Raw genomic sequence first — 16959 nt, forward strand, 5'->3', positions numbered from 1 at the left:
TGAAAGACTGCCCTGCCACAGATGCCTTGGCACGGCTGATTGGATGGACCCTCAAGGCTCGGGGGATTAGAGTGCTAAGTCTTCTCTCCACAAGGACCTAAAGGCTTTGGTGTTGGTCTTAGAGTGTGTAAAAAAATGATGGAGTGAAGAAAACAGCAAAAAGAAAAGGTGGATATAGCCTGATGCCTTCTCAGCTTGCACAGACTGGCAAATATTGTGCAGTGCTTAATTTATCCATACTTGACTAATAATTGGTCATTTGGGTTGTGTTGATAAAAGTACAATAGCAGTGCTTAACTTTAATTTACATGTACTTTTACTAAAGTGTAGTTTTGTAACACACTCTTCAGGTTCAGCAATATCTTAAATGTGTTGTTGTCATGGGGACGCCAATACCTGGAAGTTTCCTGTTCTTGATTTCCCCTCTTTCTTTATGTTTTCCACTTTCTGCCTCTCGTTTCTGTGTTTCCTATATATAGTGAAAGTGCATCGCCACAAACTGACTCTACTTCCTGCCCTGTTCATGTATGGGTGCATAGGTGTGTGTATTTGCATAGAAGTACCTTGTTCAATGTGTCCAGTATTTGCGAGTGAAGTGAAAACATGTGATACTCTAAATCAGTGGTTCCCAACTGTTGGCTCGCAGTCTGGAAGTGGGTTGTATGGATCGCAAGTGACTCGCTAACATGTCAAGTTTGTAAAGAATACACATACATACATAATTTTAAAGTACAGTTTCTGGCATAAACAAATTCTTGCAATATGTTTTGGTTCTTTGGTTTCTAACCCGACATGTTGTTTACATTTTGTGAAAGAAAATCTTGGAATATGTGTTACTTTAATAAATATAATAAAATAAAATATAATGTGTGGACCTTGAACTAATAAGTAAGGAGAAATCTGGACCCTGTGACTGGATCAGTTGGAAACCATTAATTAACTAATTAAGCAGGTCGCCAAATTTGGTTCACAACAGAGTCCTCATCTAAGTGTGACTGAGGCTCATACATGTATGGCTGGATTTTTCCGTGGTTTCCTCTGATGCTAACTCTTTTACCGGTCAGTGTTGTGTGAGCACCACTAAAGAAAGCACAAAGTGTAACATACAGCAAGCAGCAGTAGTGAGTGGGGCAAATGCCAAAACTAGTATTTCTAAATAAGGGAGACAGAATAGATCTGCTTCCAGACCCTTTTCAGGTCATTATGTGGGGCAACCATGTTAAACAAAATAGCAGTTTTAACAGATTATTTTTGCATCCTTAAAAATGTGTGTGGCAGGGAACTTTAAATCACAACAGTTATCAGCCAGCTGGACTTGAAATTAATAACCCTTTCATTTCTCTGTCTTGTGTTTTACCTCTCCAGCTAAAGAGCAACATGCAGCATATCAACCTCGAGATCAACTACGACATCAAAGAGTAAGTCTTTCTCTAACAAACTTTCTGAAACTGACCCACAGCAGATGTTATTTCGTTATTTTCTCATAGCACTCTTTGAAATGTTGTAATGAAAATGTTATAGAAGAGACCTGAAACAGAGACAGATGATAGCTTATGAGAGAAAATGTGAGCAGATTATTTTTTAAATGTTTTTATTGTTGCTTTAGTGAGTTTGCTGTCAAAGGTTTTTTAAAATGTAGCTTCAGACTGCTTGACAACTTTCTGTTTAGCTTTTAGAGGTGAATAGAAGTAGAGAGTGGAGCTCTCTGGAGGCAATTAGCTTACATTTTCAAAAACTTCAGCTGCACAAAAGCTCCGTCTCCAGTGAATATTCCTACTAATTGCCTCCTCAAACTCGGATGTAACTTTGCATTTGTCATAAAGTGGGAAATGCCATCATAAGCATTTGGAGACTCCTTTGAAAGCATAGTTTTACGCTTCCAGTTTCATGTGGAAGAAGCTGAAGTGGCTCTTTGCTAACAGATGTTAGGTTTTTTTTTTTTATGTAGTTCAAAGTCTTTTGTCCAGAGGCTTCATTTATACATGTACAACACAATCATACAAATTATATTGCTACCAATATACACACATAAATTATAAGGACAGGGGGTTTGCCAGAAAAAGGTTTAAAATGTGGCAAAATACACTAAGTCAGATGTAAAAAAAAAAAAACCCTTAAGAAATGGTCAAAAATAAGTTCTGATTGTTTTAGAGAGAGGGAGACATCTTTTGATTTTTGGCTCCTGGTTAAGACCCCCCTAAACAATAAACACTGACAGATTTCTAACCGGGAACAGTTTCGGCTGGTTGCAGTCTTCAGTCCTCACCTCTAGATGCCACTAAACTCTGCAAAATCTTACACTCTGTTCCTTTAAGTAGAATTTCAACCCTTTGATTTGTTTTACTCCAGTGAAGTTATGTATGACAAGTAACAGAAGCTTTTTCCCTCTGATGCTGGTAGATTTATCAGAGGAGATTAAACACGTGAATGTTCTCTAGACATTTCACATTACATTATTACACCAGCGTCTTTTGCTGCTGTGATTTACTCAGTGGGAGTCTTCAGGAGATGCTATCTGACCTTTTAGGATAAAGAAAACAATCATTTGTGGACTTCTCTGAATAAGTGGAAGTTTGGGATGTGTGAATGACTGCTATAGCAGGGAGGCTAGAGAACAATGTCTAGATAGAGCTTTAAACGAAAAGACAGAGATGAGTAGAGGACAAGAAGAGACAGAATGAGAGACGGAGAGTCGAGGGAAGACGTGAGTGAGAGCACTGAAGGCGTAGAAGACACAGACTGACAGCCGTCCTCAATCTGACATCTACAGTGCTCTACACATCCAGCAGTGTGAATACTTAAAAACCAGACGGAGGGGAGGAGGGAGTTGAAGTTGAGACGGAGGGGAGAGAAAGGGCAGGATGGCGCTCAGAAAGGCCGTCTCGTATGAAACTTGAAATATGCTGTCAGAGGAAGCCTCAGTGTTTCACAGGCTGACATTCTGAACTAAACTTGACACAATCACCATGGCCAATTTTCCTCTGCTTTCCCCTCCATGCACGACTGCACTCGCTGTAATTAAAGACCCTAAAAAAGCTTGTCCAGAGTCTAAATATGTAAATAGAGTCACAGATGGGGTAGTGACAGCCTTCAAGCCCTCGCTTTTCTTGCTTTTTCCTCCATCCCTCTCGTCTTTAGAGGAAGTGCTGCTGATTATCCAAGCCTCTAAAAAACATTAAGTTAAGCCCTGTGCCAGCTTGCAGTACCTCTTGTGATATGAAGTGAACCATCAGCTCTATAGGGACACACAGTTACACTTAAGAGAGCTGTGGCTGCTAACCCTTAGAGCACTGACTGTGCACCTTTCCCGTCTGTCAGGCCTCTGGGAATTAAGGGTGACATGTTTGTTTAGTTTGTGAGACAAGGGGAAAGACGGTCGGTCTTGTTCTTAGTGTAGACAGCCAAGTGAGCTTGCAAATAAATCTTCGGAAATCTTGTTTTTGTTCAGCTGGAGCTCGAAACAGCAGAACTAAAAGCACCCTGATAAAAGTCTAACATTTCCAAGCCGAAAATAAAACGGACAGACGGTAAACGAGACTGACAGACAGTGTGCACCTGTGTGTGCTTGTGTGTGTGTGTGTGTGTGTGTTTTAGCTTTGGGTTCAGCCCAAGCTCTCTCCGCTCTGTCTCCATTCCCATTAGAAGAGCGTTCTGGTCTGTGGCAGCCCAGAGGATTTGAATGGCACAGGCTCAGGGTAATGGGAATACGGGGATACAGATTGGCAGGATGCTTTTATTTATTTTTATTTTTTACTGCCAGTTCCATCATCAGTCGCTGCAGCACAGCATTTATATCACCTTGTACTATTTTCTTTTATATCACTTCTATATTTGTATGCTCTCATATTGACTATTGTTTTGAAAGCACAGAACCGTAGTGTCTCCCGTGGGTCACATAAGAGAAAATAAATATTGATGTTGAAATCCATGCACACAAACAGACCCTTCTTATAACAGACTATCTGACTTGTCATTGCAGAAAAAGCAAAGGTGTGATGCAGCTGCTAATAGTGTTATTATTTACACTTGTTGTAGTCTCTAGAAGCCTCTGGTCTAAAACTGAACTGATAAAAACACAAGATTTACTTGACATGTTATTTTAGGGCAGCAGGCCACATAGTCCAGTTCCTGAATGAATCAATGTGAGGGTGAAGGCAATGTTCGACATGAATAAATATTTAATTTGATATAAGGCAGCGACAAACAGAAGAGTCTTCAGTCTTGATTAAAAGAAGTCAGAGTTGTATCGGACTTGCATTTTTCTGGGAGTTTGTTCCAGTTAGTTGGTACTTAAAAACTAAACGCTGGTTCTCCATGTTTAGTCTGAACTCTGGGAGACCACCCCTTTGAGGTGGACCAGAGACTGTTAGTTAAGCACCAAGACTGTAAACAGGGGGAAACGGCTGGCCTTTCTTTCTTAGAAAGTAATGCAATTCCTCTGTTAGCACCTCTAAAGCTCACTTATTAATATTTTATATTCAGGCTTTGTACAAAAATACAATGTTTTTATACTCTGTGTGAAAAGTCCTCTCTTTTTTTCCTGAAAAACCTTTTTTTTTTTTGTTGGCTAATTTTAAATTTGCATTGTATTGTCAGATGTGGTTTGAAACAATTAGATTTGGTCAATCATATAAAGCAGCTTTTGTTACATCATGGGTCAGAGGCCAAACGTCCTCTACAGCTTCATATCTCGCTGCAGTTCTGTATCACGCTGTATTGGCTAAGCTACAGCCACTTTAAAGATTTAAATACATGTAATGGATTTGATTTAAGTACCTCTTGCAATTTCCTGTCCACAAAAATTTCCTTTAGAAAATTCATCACATCGTTTTTGATAAAGGCATTACCACTAAATGAAAGCGCTGCTTTAAGTATTGCTAATCAAAACAGTGTTTAAAATGCAGTATATCAAACAATCAGAATAATTCCATTGTGATTATTAATGCACAGATTATATGTTCACTCCTCTGTTACTCATCTGCAAATTTACTGTAGTGTGATCAGACAACATCCCCACGGGTACAGTGGTTTTTAATGCAGTCGTTACTGTCTTCCAAGTCATGCACAAACTTAAAAAGGGAATCAAAATGAAGTATTGCTAACTGTGTCCCTGGGAATTATCAGCATGGTTCATAATGAGGCCACTTCAGAGTTGTTAAATAAGAAACATCCCGTTTGATATTAGAAAGCTGCAAAGTACAGAAGTGTTTTTTTAATATGTCTCTGCTTGGCTTCCTGTCCCTTCTCAGGAGACCAGACACAGTTAAACAGAAGAATGCCTTCCCGCCAAACTTCATCCACTCGCTGGACTCCACACACATGATGCTGACTGCTCTCCACTGCTACAGGTATGGTTCAACACACCTGAAATAAAATGGGTCTTCCCTATGCAATTATTTTCCTGAAGGCAGTCTATAATTTGTTTCTGATATTGACTCCTAATGTATGTGTGCATGGGCGGAGTAGGAGACACGGGTCCCTGGGCACAAACATGTAAAAAACTCTACCACCCCTCCAACATAACAGATATAACCAACAGATATTGCCTCTTTTTTTGTTGTAGTCATTTTGTGTCTCGTAATTCATTTTGTGTCTTTTTGGGGGGGGTTGTCTCTCTTTGAGCTCTGTGTATTTTTTAGGTAATTTTGTGACTTTTTTGTGGTTTTGTGTCTCTGAAGTCATTTTGGGTCCCTCTTTTGATTGTGCTGCCCCTTTTTTTTTTAAAAAAAAAAAATTGTATTTCATCAAGGTAATTTTGCATATTTTTAGGTAATTTGTCTGGATTTTTTGGTCATTTTGTGTCTTCTTTGTGGTTGTTTTGCCCCTTTTGTAGTATTTTGTTTCTCTTTGCAGTGTCTTTTTTATCTCTTTTTGGTCTTTTTGTGTGTCTTTTGGGTGGTAATTTTGAGTCTCTTCCTGGTAAATTTGAGTTACATTTAACTAGGAGGGACTCCTTAAACTTTGGGCCTTGTAGGCCCATTCAGTAATCCATCCATCTCTGAATTCAAATGCACTCTCACATCTTAAATGTTAAGCGTTGTGATCTGACCTGCAAAATGAGTTCAATTGATAGAATGTGTCTCTTGACAGGTGTGATAACTCAGGGTTTATCAATTATCGTTGCAGTAATACACCTTTTTATAAAGTCTACCTATCTTTAATTGCTGTCTACTCTCTTCTTTATGTTCTTCCTCTGATTTGAATCCCTGCATGTGCACTCTCTCCTCTCAGTGCTGGCCTGACTTTCGTCTCAGTTCACGACTGTTTCTGGACCCACGCCCTCACTGTGGACAACATGAACAAGGTATCACATTTACTCCCACCTGTCCAGATTCCTCTGATGGTGTATCATTCAGGTGCAGAATTTTCCTTTTGGTGCTGAGTAATTGAAGCTTGAGGTGTCACATGATTCAATTCTCCCGTGTCTCTTTTGCCTTTACACTCATTCTTTTTTTAGCATCACTGGCGCTTCTGCTTAGTCGAAGCCTCAGCTTGGTGGAGCCAGTAGAACAAAACAAATATTTCCACAGTTTCATACTTTTACAGGCTGCCGGCTGCAGGTAGCACCATCAGACAGAGCCCGTTGTTGCTTAATAAATGAATGTCTGCCCCCGCCTGCAGAAACTAGCTTGTCAACAGGCCCAGACTAAGACACAGCGTAGCATAAAATGGATCAAATTACCATAAAGTCCCAGTTCTCTGTAGATGTAGCTTCTGAGCACAGTCACAGTTTTATGTCTTCATCTAATCTCAGAGGAGTTGCAAGTAATGAAGCAGTTCCCTCTCAGTACATTTATTCTCTCTCATATTCTCTTGATGTGTGAGTGTACGCTTTCCTCATTACACAGGTAATTGAACACAGCGGCAGAGGAGGGGTATTCAATATTAGTCAACACCTAAACACATGAAAAGGTCCCTATTATAATGGCAACTGATCCTTCCTTCATCCAGCCATTTTCTGAAACCTTAAGGCTGCCAGTATAGACTGTTTTAGGTTTTTTCGGTGATGTCAACATGAGATGTGTGCGCATGTAGGGTTAGAAAACAAACCCAAAAGACTGAGAGCTTATGAGAAGATCAATATTAGGATTGTGCCTGTTTATGTACTTTAAACTGCACAAAAAACACAAAAGTAATGAGTGGAAAATGTCCTGTTAGCGTCGGATAGGTTGCCCCCAAACTTGTGAGGAATAAATATAAGTTTAAATATGCTAACATTACAGATAACATCACAGATGTTTGTGCTAATGTTCTTTTTTTGTAAATGGGTGCGTCAGTGCTGTTAGTCTTTGCTGCCTGTTGATGGTTCGAGTCCCACAGTTCATTTCTCTCCACCTGTAGAGCTAACTTTGTGCAGTCTGTGTTATACCAGGCTGACACAGGATGTGGAAGTGCCAAAAAGCATGTCAGTTATCTGTCAGGCACTGCCTGCTTCCTTTTTGTTACCCGAGTTGGGCTATTTACACAAGACCTGCTGCAGCCCCGAGATCCATGGCCCGCTTGCACTCTGCATCAATACTTTATGCGTCTGGTCTGTTTTTTTTCTTGCTCAAATCTAGAAAGAAAACATGCTAATAACCTATTGAGAATGATATAAATTATATATAAGAGATGATAAAAATGATCTGATCATGATAAATCACTTATTTCTAAGATGCACCCCATGCTTTTACATACATGTCTGTTTAAACAGAGAGTGAGAGAAACAGTAACTGATGTTAATAATTTCTGTCTTACACTGGATTTCCGCGTGTTATGCTCACTACCCAGAGCTGCTACATGTGCAGATTTAACAACTTTCTGTATTTCTATGTACTCAAAATGTCTTTACATTATCTATCATTACATTGTGGCAACACTTTTGCGAACACCTGCTGAGCTCATAGCGGGGGATACCATAAGTATTCTGATAACCTGCAATTGCTTCTTTTTTTCCAGGTGCCGTACAAGCGACAGTGATTTAAATCAGATCCCAACTCAGCCTTTTATTTTACAGTCTACCTTCTTTTCTTTGCTCCATCAGGCTGCATATTTTCAGCCCCAGGCTTTCCTTAGCTTAGGGCTAAGAATAGCTCAGGGCTAACTTAGGCTCTTCTCACATATGCTTTGTTAACCCAGGTTTAACCAAGAACCAGGGCTAAATAATTCACCCCCGACTTCAAGTGGCCTTTGAGTTAAATGTCCTCTGGATGCGTCAATAATGTTTACAATGTTAAGTTGTGTGACTGGACAACTGTGATGTGAATTTCAGTAGCACCGTTCCACACTGGCAACTTTTAGCCCCGTGTGTAGTTGATTTTCAGAGGATAACTCCACTCACTCTTGAATAACATTGCTCCGCAGCAGAGACAGCAGGTCCAAGGCTTAAGTCTGGGTTAGCCCATTTTGGAAGGACCAAGGATTCTTTATTGGCATTTTAGCCGTGCAATACATGAAGAGAACAAAATAAGGACTCAGGTCTCAGTGATCATTAAATAAAAACATTAAAATAAATAAGACACTCAGTTGACAAATAAGTAATTAGATAAAGGAAAAGACAGATAGAGAGAGTGAGCAGTTCAGTATGTAATCAACAGTAAAATCCTAACATCTTAAAAACAGAGAAACATATCTCAAAATGCCCTGAGGAATATAAAATATAGAGTGTGATATAAAATATAATTACAATATGTGTGAAAGTTCCTTTAGCCGCAGGCCCAGCCCCAACAGATTAATTAACCTCTGGTTAACTGCAGTGTGAAAAGGGTAAAATTTAAGCAAGAATGAAAAGAAATATATAGTCAAGACAAAGTTTTCATCTTGTTTTTGGGCAAGAGAGTAACTCTGGAGTACACTTCTGTCTGCCTCTTCCTCCTCATGTCAGGTCTGTCGGGAGCAGTTTGTCGCCCTGCACAGTCAGCCGATCCTTCAGGAGCTTTCCACCTTCCTGCAACAGAAATACTGCAACAGACTCTTGTGAGTTAACACAGCTGCATGCAGGAACACATTTGATTGTGCACACTCTCACACACACATGCACACACGTACACACACATGAAATTCGTCAACACTGTGGTCAGGTATCTATTATAATAAAAACAAGTAGTGCTGTCTTTTTTTAACAGCATCTCCTATTCAGGTACAATTAATAATTGCCCAACAGTTTCTACATTTTAAGAAAAATGTTATTTGACACTTACACGGTCATATTTTCACACTTAGTGACCACCATCCGTAATCTGTACCTGTTTTTCTGTTCTGTACCTGTTTTTCTGTTTGAATTCTTCTTACACAACAGCCATCAGTGTCTGTCTCGCTGTCTGTGTTTATGCGACGCCGTAGGAGCTTTATGGACTTTTATAGTACAGACAGAGGCCACCATACAGTAAACATGCAGCCGGCATGTGCACACATTATAAAACAGTCCAAACAGAAGGCACACACACACAAATAAGATTATAAGATTGTAAAAGTTACATTAGCGTGCCAGAGTTTTTCCTCCACTTGTCTGTGACATTAGGTACAAAATGATTTCCTCCCCTCTCTGCACATCCATCTTACTGGCCTCAGGCTGGGTTACGCTCATCATCTTACTGTGTTTTTTCTCTCTTTTGGATAATTGGAACCTTTTCTCCAGCCTTTACTCCGCAGCAGCCCTCATCCTCTTTGCACCCCCCCTCACACAGACACATTACTGTTCCCTAAGCCCCGCAAACACATTATTCATTCTTGTAGGAGCCAGAGAGAAAGACGTGTGGGAATAGAAAGACTTTTAGGGATTCCTTCACTTGTCGACAGTATGTAACTGGATAGATTGTTAACCCTCGCTAAAGTTTCGGACATAATTTTTGAAAAAATTTTGATGGTTGTTGATTATTTTCTTAAATATGATAATTTAACCCCTTGCATTATTTTTTAAGCCAGACTGCTCTTTTTAACCATGCTAGTGACATCACTCTAGGGAAGGTAATGCTGGTCGGTCCATGATCTCTATGAACAGATATGCATATGAAAGCAGATGGGACACAATTTTGGTTTCTGGAGAATTTTGGTTTCTGTTTGTAGTCCAAGTAGTATTGACAGGTCAGGCTTTGGTTGCACAAAGGTAAGTGGTCTACATGGAGAACAAAAGAGGCGAAATACATCGTCCGAAATGCAATATTGAAACCGCTCGGTTAATATCTTAAAATGATTTAGCTTTTTTTAATCTTTATAGGCAGATTATTATTAGACTAATGCCACCTAATTTTAAAACTGAGTATTTTTTAAGGGAAAAAGTCAAAATTATTTGATTCCAGCTTCTGATATTTGAATATTTTTCTAGTTGTTTTACTACTCTGTGTCAGTAAACTGAATATCTTTGGATTGTGGATAAAACAAAACATTTAAGGAAGTTATCTTTACATTATGGAAACACTGATAGACATTTTTCACCATTTTATGACATTTTTCAGACCAAACACAAATTAATTGAGAAAGGACAGATTTATCGTCAATAAAATTATTTGTTTTAGCCTTAGTGCTAATTAGCAAATGTTGGCATGCTAACACGCTAAACTGATGAAGATGATGATCATGGGAAACATAGCTGCTTAACATCAGCATGTTTGCATCATCAGTGTGAGTGTGTTAGCATGCTTTTTGGCTGTTTTACAGTACTAGCAGTCTGTAAAAGGGTCTGTTATCATCAGAACAGTATTAAAAGATGTGCTGTGCCACCTAAAGCACATTACATTTAAAGTACAAATTTTGTGCTAATTCGAAGGCTGTAAGGTCTCAGAAATAACTCAACTCAAATAACGCATGTAACCTCAACAACTCAATTGTGACATCCAGGTGTGCACAACCTTCAGGCGTTTAAACACCATCAGTCAGCAGAACAGATGAAGACACTTGAATGAAGGCTGAAACTTCCCCTGAGACAACTCACAAAGTGCAAGTTGTCTTTGACTCAGCACTTTTTAAACACATAAATCTTCCTTCTCAGAGTTACTAAACTTTTCTTTATTCTCTTTGTTTGTGGCAGGACGGAGGGCAAGAACAAGAAGTACCAGGAGCACAGGAGGCTGCAGCAGCTGCTGGACAATGTGCCCCAGACAGGTTAGTTTTTTTGCAGCTGTCTGGCTCCCAAACACCTGGCCTCACCAGGGCTGGGGTATTGTTTGAGGGGGTCCAACATACAGGATGTTGTTTTTTTCCTAATTGGATTGAAAAGGACTTGTATGTCCTGAAGCTGTGTCTGAGGTTAGCGGGAATGACAGGAATGTAATCCTGTGTTATCCATCCTGGTTTATAATTGCGTATTGTTACCACCTATTGTTTGTTTAGTTATCCCATTGTCTGCAGTTGGTTGTCTAGCACTCCGTGTTGCCCAGAAGTGGCATTCAGCCTGCTCATAAAAACTAGAAAAGCCATTCAGTTGGGCTGAAAATCAATTTTCAGCTTTTGTCATGAGTAGTGTATTCTGCGAGGCCACTAGCAGATACAGTTTTCCTTTGACGCCACTGCAAGTGTCTGTCAATTGTTGTCCAGAGAGAAGGTACAAAGGCAGCATCTCTCCGTCAGTCAGGTGGACGGAGGCTTTGCTGTTATGTAACCCCTCGCTCCATCTCCATCTGTACACTTACTGTCTGCTTGGCACTGACAGCTGGGTTGTATAAATTGATGACTATTAATTGTGTCCTTTCTCTGCATAATCAGCTTATGGGGCTGAGACCAGTCAGGTGTGCTCCTGTGTACGTTCCCCTGAATGCCCACAGTGCTCAGTGTTCAATATGAGACTCAATGGATCGGGACTAAAATCCACTATAATCTTCACTATGACTGATCCTGAACTTGTTATTAAGGTGAATCGGGTTTCACTCCTTGTAATTCAGCAGGAGATCAGATGAATCAGGTGTATCTATGACCACAGAGAGGGAAAAACTGGAGAACACACTGAATAACGTAGAGTCAGTATTATATTTTTGTACAGCTAGTGTCAGACTTTCATGACGGTACAGTAGTTGTCCGTTAGGATAGTAAATTCTCTTGGTCATTCAGTGTCTTTTCTCTTTTAAACACTGGCTTTTTCACTAAAGCAAGAAAGAAAAAAGTCTCATTATTTTATTTATTTATTTAAACTCAGCAATTTTTATAGTGCAACATTTTGATCAGAGACCATCGTCAGGCTTTGTCAAAACATTAGCCTTTTTTACATCGGGACATAGGGCAGCTACTTTTTCCCTTCTTTTGTGCTGTATCATGGCGGTATCATGCTGCTTTATTGTGGGATTTTAGACAGTATGCCGGCATCGCAGAACCAAGAGAGGCGATAATACCAACCAACAGTGTCTGCCTCTAGTGTGGCATATAACATATGCATCAGAAGTGCTTTTTTTTAACAATGGCATAAAATAGCAATAAAAAATAATTTACCATATCTGTTATATGTCAGCTGATCTTGTCCTCTGCTCTGAGGGTCAGAAGTACAGCCACTTGCTGTTTATCTTTGAGTTAGCCTCTAACTGATGCTGCTTTTTAAATCTCCTGCGGTGAGTTACACACATAACTCACCATGGAAACAGCTAACCTGTTTACATAGACCTTGTTTCTGTGCTGTAACTACCTCCACTGCTGGCTCAAAGGCGAGAGACCTCTGTCACCCTATTCTAGGATTGTAGCTTATATACAGAGCAGCGAGGCAGCAGAACAGCATGTTATTCCCTCGTTTAACAGGCAGTGTAAAAGGGGCTATTGACATTTGACAATGCCTGACAAAGATCTCTGATAAATTGGAAAGTAACACAATTAAAATTGCTGGGAGCTTTCAATAGTGGTTCTTTTGTCTGATAGTTGCCTTAGCTTGATTGTTTGTTTTTTTTTCTCTTCAACACCTGTAAAAGTTTTTTGGATGTGTGTACCCTCCGACCCGTATCTGTATTTTTATATGCCTTCACTTCAGCACACAATGCAGCACATTACGTCATCATGGTAACAGTCTGCCTCTGTGTTTCCATGATTACATAATAGTCTTACACAATACACAGTAACTTCAGATAAATACAATATAGAAAGTAAGCTACAAAAAACCGAATGGAGTATGGGGTAAAAATTTCATAGCTACGAGATTTAGTATAATAATGAGCAAGAGACAGAGTTTATATTAATTCCTCACACATGTCAATGTTTGCACTATTACTGAAACATTTGTGTTGGTTAGTTAGTTCAGCTTAGGCATTCATGTCAACACCATTTTCTAACTATGGTAAGTTTTTGAATTCTTAAACTTTTAATGGCCTTTCCTCAATAATTCAGGCTGCAGCTCCGGCTGGTGAGAGGCAAAGAGCACACAGAGTGCAGGACAGGGCCTCATCCAAAGCTAAAATTAGTATTCAAGTGGTCTGTTGAAGTTCATAGAAATGTTACTGGTGCCCAGTAAAACTAGAAAAGTTGTATCTCTTTTAAAGATTAAAGGTCTTGAGTTTGACCCACTTCAAAAAATCAACTTTCCTCTCATGAAGATTGTAACTTTCTCCTTTCACCAGACTCACAATACCTCAGAACAAACTAATCCAAACATCCGACAGCGCACAGCAGTTTACTTAATTGACCTTTAACCACATTAAGGAGTAAATAAATAAACATGAAGCACTACACATATTCCTCAAATGCATTCTGAATCAGGAAAAAAATAACACCTTGAGATGTAATATTTCAAAGGCAGTGGTCTGTTGGTCGGTTTGTCCACCACTTTTGTCCGGACTGTGATTCCCCAACAACCTCTGTTTGAATTGCCATTTTGTACAAATAGCCATGGTGCCCAGAGGATGAATCCTGCTGACTGTGGTGATCCCCATGATTTCTGCCGTAGTGCCATAAAGGAGTTTGAAATTGTGGCTTTTACTGAAATGTTTTGACAAATATTGGATGGATTGCTGTGTAATCATTTACAGACGAGTTTGTCACACTCAGGCAAAAAAATAATATCTTTGGTCCAACTTTTTATCCTGTGCTACCAGTAGGTCAGAAAATTTAACTTGTTCAGCAGTCTGTTTTATGACTAATGCAAGCAAAACCAGTGACATTCCCATCAGCTTCAGCTGGACTTCTTTTGTGCTCATTGGCACATGTTAGCATTAGTCTGGTCAAAGGTAATCAAGTCATTAATACATCTTGATTCTGAACATTTTTTTGCAGTTTCAATTTACATTTTCCACAGTGTTCGATACTCCGGTACCAGCTGTGTTTTCTCACTCTCTCTTGTTAATATTTACTATTGTCATTCTGCAGTTTTCTGTTACTAACCAGGCATTTAGCTTAAGCACCACCCTTCCTAAGTACTGTCACCATACTCAAGATAATTTGAAAACTTGTAAACATTGAAAAATGTTGATATTTGAAACAATACCACAGGGAAAATTTGACATTGAGGCCAAAAATATATCTGTCAGTGCAGTAAAACTTGACTTATTGAATTATTGACTAAATTACTGAGAGTGCTTGTATAGCTGTGTTAGCTGCTGTGTTAGTACATGAAAGTTTTTCATGATTAAAGCTGCAGAATGTAATTTACTTTGTGTAACTGCTATCCACAGATATAAACCTTCTCTGACACCTCAACTCTTGTCTCTCTAGGTGATTTTGATCTCGAGCAGGTGAAAGAATCCACTTACTTCTTCAGCTGAGAGACTCACGAGGGCGAGCCAGCGGAGGGTGATGAGTGGAATTGACAGAGTGGCGGGGAGGCTGCAGGCGCCTGGGTCTCGCCTGGCTTGGTCTCCCTCAGACATTGGGACATTGATCCAGCCGCGCCCTGCCTGCCTCCTGGTCCACAGGCTGGCGGGAGCTGCTGGAGGCGTTAACTCACAGTGAACCCGCCTGATTAACTGACTATTGGGCTGATGGAAGGGAGGGTGGGATACTCATCCGTGCAAAATGATGATGGAATCAGCACCAGATGGGAATGTTAAGACTTCAATCAGTAAAAAGCACTTCTAATAATGGATACTAAGGCTATATTCAGTTGTGTGTGTGCATGCGCACACACGCGCATGTGCGTGCATGTACATGAGCCATACTGACTTCATCACTCAGCAACACTTCGGCTGCTCAAAAAACTTTTCACCTTCACGGAGTGACTAAGCACCTGACAATTGCTCTATAAAATAAATGTTTTTCTTAAGATGTCTCCTTATTCATTCAGTAGTTCAAAGAAATAGCTGGTATTCTTAGTGCGCTTAAATAGGATGAATGAGAGCCTGTTATTTAGTTATATCTGCATATTTCAATCCTATTGTGTATCACAAGATGAAGGCCTTCTTTTAGATGCACGACAAAGCATTTGCAGGCTTCACTAATCAACTCAGATCTTATTTTTCTGGGCCAGTGCCGCATCTAGAAGTAAAAATAGCAGAAGTGCTATCTGATCATTGCTGGAAACGTTACAGCAGTTTCAGACAAAAGGTGCCGTTGATGTTCAAAGGCAAATGTAGACTCAGCCAAACAAAGCTGGCTGAGTGACAGTGTAATGAAATGGAAATAATCTGTGAGGGGGCATAAATAGTGTGCTGATTAGACTGTAGGTTTACAGATGGTGACATGGAGATGCTCCTCACATTCTATGATACAAGGTACAATGTGGATTTATTTGTGATTTTTCTTAAACGTGGTTTAAGAAGAAATGAAGTAAGAGTTGACCCTAAATCCTGCTGCATCTTTTTGGCATCAAAGAAGGAGTTGAGGAGTCTCGCAGCCTGGTGAAAGAAGCTGCTCCGTAGTCTGGTGGTTCAGCAGTGGATACTTCTGTATCTTTTTCCAGATGGCAGCAGGGTGAACAGACTGTGGCCAGGTTGGCTGCTGTCTTTCAGTATCCTTTGGGCTTTGTGTAGACACCTCACTTCACTGAGGTCACTGATGCTCTGTAGGTGGGAACCAGTGATCTTCTTGGCGGTTTTAATCACCTGCTGTAGTGTTTTCCTGTCTTGGGCCAAGCAGAGTATGCTTTCTATTGTTCCTCTGTAGAAGTTAACCAGGATCTTGTTCTGAAATTTAGCCTTCCTAAGTTTCCATATGAAGTCGAGCCTTTTCTGTGCTTTTTTTTTAACCTGGGTGGTGATGTGTAATGACCAAGTTAGGTTCTCAGTGATGGTAATTCCAAGGAACCTATAGCTGTTCACCTGCTCCTTATTAGCTCCACTGATATAGACAGGAGTGTGTGTCTTGGCCTCCTTCTTTATAAAATCAACAATCGGCTCCTTAGTTTTACTGACGTTGAGCAGTAAAGTGAGCAGAGTGTGCACCACTCCGCTCCACTCAAGATTGTTGATTTCCTCCCACTATGAACTCTCATTGCTTGTAATACGTCTGATGGTGGTGGTGTTGTCCACATACTTCGCAATAATTGTTTATATTCACTCTCATCAGGAGTTTTCACACATCTGCTTGGTCACAGAGAGTGGCCAGACCTCTGGAAGGGTAGTAGACTTTACAGCTGAGTACTTATTGAGGAGGTAGAAGTGAATGTAAAATGTATTCAGCTGATCCTGCAGTGTGGCCTCACTTATGATGTGGGTGCTCCTGCTTTTGTAGGCTGTGATATGTTGAAATGTCTGCCAAAATGCAATACTATACTATGGCAAAAAAATGTAGAAATTTGACAAAAACACCATAATATGGCATGTCCAAAAAAATACCGAAAATGCCATACTGTAGTATTGCAAAAATGTCAAAATATGACATATCCAAAAAACAGCTGGGAACTGCCTAGTATAGCCTGCCGAGACACGCAGGCTGTACTAGGCAGACAGAATGACAGAAAATGCCATACTATAATATGGCAAAAAATATCAAAATCTGACATAATATAGCGTTTTGACAAAATGACCAAAAATGCAAAACTATGGTCCAGACCCCTTATGATGAAACACATAAATAGTCCAAAGTTTCCCTCGCCCGGACGCGGGTCGGGCTCGATGGCGAGTGCCTGGTGGCCGGGCCTTA

The 16959-nt window shown here is 40.0% G+C and overlaps 1 protein-coding gene across 1 annotated transcript in view; it reads left to right on the forward strand.

Moving 5' to 3' along the window:
* polrmt (polymerase (RNA) mitochondrial (DNA directed)) overlaps positions 1 to 15142 on the forward strand; it is a 57056-nt gene extending 41914 nt beyond the window's left edge. The window contains exons 16-21 of the mRNA XM_042484064.2: positions 1366 to 1418; positions 5250 to 5348; positions 6232 to 6304; positions 8864 to 8955; positions 11006 to 11079; positions 14596 to 15142. Coding sequence (XP_042339998.2) covers positions 1366 to 1418; positions 5250 to 5348; positions 6232 to 6304; positions 8864 to 8955; positions 11006 to 11079; positions 14596 to 14645 — 441 coding nt within the window. The 3' untranslated portion in view covers positions 14646 to 15142. The remainder of the gene's footprint in view (positions 1 to 1365; positions 1419 to 5249; positions 5349 to 6231; positions 6305 to 8863; positions 8956 to 11005; positions 11080 to 14595) is intronic.
* The last annotated feature ends 1817 nt before the right edge of the window (positions 15143 to 16959 follow it).

Source organism: Plectropomus leopardus, chromosome 5 (genome assembly GCF_026936395.1).
Source record: "Plectropomus leopardus strain MGB_pleo_1.0 chromosome 5, ASM2693639v1, whole genome shotgun sequence".
Taxonomy (NCBI): Eukaryota; Metazoa; Chordata; class Actinopteri; order Perciformes; family Serranidae; genus Plectropomus; species Plectropomus leopardus.